The 5,141-nt window shown below is 44.7% G+C and overlaps 1 protein-coding gene across 1 annotated transcript; it reads right to left on the bottom strand.

Moving 5' to 3' along the window:
- Positions 1-1,008: 1,008 nt before the first annotated feature.
- LOC126554757 (uncharacterized protein K02A2.6-like) lies at positions 1,009-4,051 on the bottom strand. Its single transcript, XM_050209794.1, has 5 exons — positions 3,819-4,051; positions 2,911-3,393; positions 2,042-2,660; positions 1,677-1,886; positions 1,009-1,620 (listed from the first exon to the last, which is right to left on the bottom strand). Exons 1-5 carry the CDS (start codon positions 4,049-4,051, stop codon positions 1,009-1,011), a joined length of 2,157 nt encoding a protein of 718 aa, XP_050065751.1.
- Between the last annotated feature and the right edge of the window lie 1,090 nt (positions 4,052-5,141).

Raw genomic sequence — 5,141 nt, 5'->3', positions numbered from 1 at the left:
GCACTTTCATGACACTCAGCCACTTATTTTGTTTGTTACATGTATTTCATTTATACGCAATAAAGACATATTTCATTATTGAGTTTAACTTTCGTTCAAAATAACCATCTGGATTTAAATCTGATACTGGCACGCAACAGTACATTCCACCTAGTGTTAGTTTTTATAGAAAATTCTTCTACCCTTTTACCGATATCATGAGTATTATTTATATTTGACCGAACAATAGTTGTTATTGAGTCATTTTTAACTATAGTATTTTTAAATGAATAAGGCATAGAATCAGAATTTATAGATAGATTCATTTTTAAATGAATTTATGGATCACTTTATTATGAAGAAAATACACTATGTCATCTGCCGTTATCATACTAACTTAATTGATAATACACATTAAATATTAACAACAGTAAGTTTTCTACAAAATACCACACTTAGTTACTAAATATAGATATAATTTTGTCACGTAGCACAAATAATATTAATAATAGTAGGAAAAGAAAATTAATATAATAATAATACTAATAATAATAGAAAACCAAACTGTGCGTTTTTAGAATAACAATTTTTATATATATCGGAGGCACGGATAAAAGAAAAAAAAAGATATATATTAATATGTAATATATGATAATATATATAATAATTAATAACTAATAAAATGCACGGACTGCAAAAGGAACGGCGGTGGGCGGAGATCGGTCGTAACGAACGGTTAACGACAGACAAAAACGCCGCCGAAGCTCTCGGCGGTCGTCACCCAGCTTAGGGCTTAGAAGCTCATTGCCGACTCAGAAACTGGTTCGATTAATCGCTCTGGTGTCCCGATTGATTATCGAACGAGTGGTGATACCTATTCAAGGGGGTCTAGCGGGTGAGATCGCGGTGTTCGTGCGACACGACCGTGTCAACTCTCCCCCCCCCCAAGCTTATAGACACCTTTGTCTAGAGCCGTGTGGCGCCATCGAGTGCCCCGGGCACCTATAGTTGCTATGGGGGAACTGGCGATTACCACCCAGTTTCCCACTTGCCAAGACTATTCCCGGTATAGGGCCTCGATATCGACAAGGATGTCGTCACCGCCCACCACCATTGGTTCGTGTGACACGACCGCTGGAGGGGAGGGGCTGACAAGCATCCTCGTCTACGTTCAGGGTCCCCTCCCGGGGAATAGCGTCCACCGGAGTTTCCGGCTGCCGTTCCGGGATCGGGGCTGGAGGCGGTGGCTGTGTCCGTGGTGGAACGCTTGGCGGCTGGGCCCGCGGTTGGACAGCCGTCGGCTGCGTTCGTGGTCGGGCGGTTGGCGGCTGTGTCCGCGGTCGGGCGGTTGGCGGCTGTGCCCGTGGTTGGGCAGTTGCCGGCTGTGGCCGCGGCTGGACGGTTGGCAGCCTCCGGCGTTGTTGCTGGCTGGGACGTCTGTGCACCGGTGGTAGGGCACTGGCCAGCGCTGGTCCCTGTGCTGCGCGTTCCGGTGGTGATTGGCGTGCCGGCCGCGGTTGTGGCTTCGCCGTGGTCGCCTTCCGGACCGTCCGCTGTGTGTGGCGGACTGGCCCCGGTATGGGCCGACGGTCCGTCGGTGCCGGTGGACTCACCGGTGCAACCCTCGCGTGCTCGCCCCACCTGCGCTCATACGCCGCCCACAGACAAGGGTCGGGCCGTAGCTCCGCCGTGTCTACGTCGCCGATCTGCTGGACCGATAGTCCTTGCGGTGCGTCCGGAGGGAACTCTGCTCCCAGCCCGATCAGCGTCGCCCTGGTCTGCCGCAAGATGTCGAGTTGGGAGGTGGTCTGCCACACCAAGTCCTCCAGACTCGACCGCATGTGGCCTCGGCTCGGCCGCCACCGGCTGTCCCGGCCCGCCAGATGCTCCTCACCTTCGCGTGACATCTATACGGGGATAGTATAAAAACATAAAAAACAATAATCGAGGTACCCCCACGCAGGTTCCGGTGAGCTACCGTAATACCACCATTTTTTTTTTTTTTTTTTTTTTACCCCGCGTGGAAACCCTGATCGGCTTTGGAGAGTGGGTGTGCCTTAACGAAAGCCTGGTCCCCGGCGGCAAACGCTCGCCGGTTCTCCTTCGATTTCTCGGCAACCGTGATGATGTCCGATGTTGCCGGAACCCGCGGCGTACTATCGGACTTCACGATTAGTGCCCAATCTCCAGGACTTTTGGTTTCGTGTCCAAACACCGAAACTAACGGTGAAACGCCGGTCCTGTCGTTCTTCCAGTTGCGCAATGTGAACAGAACCGCGGAGAGTTTCTGGTCCCACGAACGATGACTATCGTTCACCAGTAGTGCCCGAAGGCCCTTTTTCAGCTCCTGATTACGCCTTTCTACCGGATTGGCCCTCGGGTGGTATACTGGGGTAGTCCAACCCTCCACCCCCCATCGGTCGAGTGCTTTTGTCCACACGTCCGAGGTAAACTGAGGGCCATTGTCGTTTAATAGCACCCGTGGGTAACCGAATCTCACGAACAACTCCCTTTCCAAAGTTTGGGTAATCACGGTGGATGTTGCCGCCCCAAAGGGATACTCTTCGACCCACCTGCTGTGACAATCCGTGGCTACTAAGATGTTGGTCTTACCCCGACTTGTGCGCGGATAAGGTCCCATCAAATCGACACTAACCACTTCCCATTGTTGGGTTGGTTTTCTAGGACGTAACGGGACATCGATTTTGTTATTTAATGGTTTGGTACACGCGCAAATGTGGCAAGCTGCCACGTAGCGCTGGGTAGACTCCCGTACCGACTTCCAATAAAACCTATTTGTTATCGCCCTATATGTCTCTTTCCATCCCGGATGTCCCGCCAGGACGTGGTCGTGATAACGCCACAGGATATGCTCTTGTTGTCAACGGGTACCACCACCAGTACTTCATCGTATTATCCGAAATACCCTACTTTCTTTTCTTAAGGAGACCCTCCTCATAAATCAGATTATCGAATTTTTCAAGTCGATTTAGTCGCGTGTTACACGCTGGACTATGTGACGTAAAGTTGGACATAATCTCTTTGATCTTGGGGTCCTCACCCTGCCAATCAATTAATGTCTGAAGGGAGATGGGACTCGAGTTACTCGAGTTCGGATGAATATGATAAATCTGTTCTGGTTCTCTACTTCCGACCACTATGTTACTCGTTGGAAAACCAACCAAATTTTTCTCCAACGCGTCCTCGTCCAACGTAGGACCGTCTGTCGGGAATCGAGATAACATATCGGGACCCTCATTCTGTACTCCGGGAACATGTCGAATAACGAAGTCTAGTGTTCCTAACTGCAGCGCCCACCGGAATAGTTTACTGTTCTTATCTTTCGCCCGTTGTAGCCACGTCAGCGCCGAGTTGACGGTATACAATTCGAAGGTACGAGATTCCAGAAATGGTCTAAATTTATCAATCGCCCAAATTAACCCTAAGCACTCACGCTCTACCGCAGCGTACTTGCGTTGCGTTTCGCTTAACTTTTTACTGGCATAGGCAATAATTTTCCTTTCCAGGTCACTACCTTGTTGGAATAAAATTGCGCCAACCCCTATCTCCGATGCGTCCGTTTGTAAACAGAATGGTTTCGAAAAATCGGGGGGGGGGTTAATTTTGGGGAGTCGTATAACTTTTGTCTAATGATATCAAAAGATTCCTGCTCGACTTTAGACCAACGCCATCTAACACCCTTTTTAAGTAAATTAGTTAGGGGATTAATTATGTCGGCGTAATTGTGTACAAACTGATTATACCAGTTGCACACGCCCAAAAACTTTCGTAACGTCCATACGTTTTTGGATAAAGGATAGTTTAAGATTGCCTCTAACTTTTCGGGTTGTTTGTCAATGCCATCCGCATAGACGATATGCCCTAAGAATGAAATTTGGGTCTGCCCAAAATGACACTTTTTCGGCTGACAAGTTAAACCACTCCTATGTAGTCTTTCCACTACTTTTTCTATGTGTATGAGGTGTTCTTCGAGATCGTATGAATAAATAACGATGTCGTCTAGATACACCTCCACAAAGTCACCTATCAGCCCCTTCAATACCTCACCCATCAGGCGTACAAAAGTCGCCGGAGAGTTTTTCAGACCAAACGGAAGTAATCTAAACTGAAATAACCCCCCTTTGAGTTCGGAAAGCTGTATACTTTCGGGCTTCAGGTTTTAAAGATAGTTGCCAATATCCGGATTAGATATATGATCTATGATCCGAGAAGCTCTCGGCGGTCGTCACCCACGCCGCGGGTTCTTCGGGGCTCATCGCCGACTCAGAAACTGGTTCGATTAATCGCTCGGGTGTCCCGATTGATTATCGAACGAGTGGTGATACCTAGGCAAGGGGGTCTAGCGGGTGAGATCGCGGTGTTCGTGCTACACGACCGTGTCAATTTGTATTTAGTAATAAATTATTTACCTATTGGTAATTTTTTTTTTTTAAAAAAAGGTTGGTATATATTTCTTACTTTGTACCTATACTTTTTATGACCTCATTAATCTTTTAATTCATAATTATAAATAACTTTAGGATATAGATTATTTTAATTAATATATTGAATTATAAATACATAAAAATATTTTTAAATAGGTAGTACTTGTCTATGGTACTACTGTTTGAGCATGGTTATTAAAAATTATACTCTTAATATTATGCCTACAAAAGAAATTCTTATACAGAACTTTACTTAATTTGTATTATTGTATTTGACTATGATAATAACTTTAGAAAAATAATTATTAAAATAATATATAATTTAAATATTTTATCGTAACCCCATTCTTCCAATATCCCTATTCCCAAATTCTTATTGATATACATATATAATATGTTAGGTACCTATCTAATTATATTTTTATTCATGAAAAACGAAAATTTGTAAATAGATATTAACAAATATGCAAATTATTACATTACATGGTTTTATAAGTTTATATGTTAGTCAATAGTCATAATAATTTATATAATTTTTGCATAATGAAAAATCTCATTGTAAACGCTCGATTAGTGTCTACGTCATACTTGTTATCAAACCTTATCAGTGATAGTAACTGGATTTAAACAAACAAATATTTTAGTGTGGAAATACCATAGACCTATTAACTATGGACCGCGCATAGAGAGAGAAATCATATGTGGATATTAAGCAAA

This window comes from Aphis gossypii, unplaced genomic scaffold (genome assembly GCF_020184175.1).
Source record: "Aphis gossypii isolate Hap1 unplaced genomic scaffold, ASM2018417v2 Contig00593, whole genome shotgun sequence".
Lineage (NCBI taxonomy): Eukaryota > Metazoa > Arthropoda > Insecta > Hemiptera > Aphididae > Aphis > Aphis gossypii.
Note: the sequence above shows the minus strand (reverse complement) of the source record. Positions and strands in the feature narration are given on the sequence as shown.

Coding starts and splice junctions, on each gene's coding strand:
- LOC126554757 (XM_050209794.1), bottom strand. CDS start 4,051: ATGGGTGAGGTATTGAAGGGGCTGATAGGTGACTTTGTGGAGGTGTAT. Junction 1,887..2,041: donor CCGCCGGGGACCAGGCTTTC/GTTAAGGCACAC, acceptor ATCCCCGTATAG/ATGTCACGCGAAGGTGAGGA. Junction 1,621..1,676: donor CGGTCCAGCAGATCGGCGAC/GTAGACACGGCG, acceptor GTATGAGCGCAG/GTGGGGCGAGCACGCGAGGG.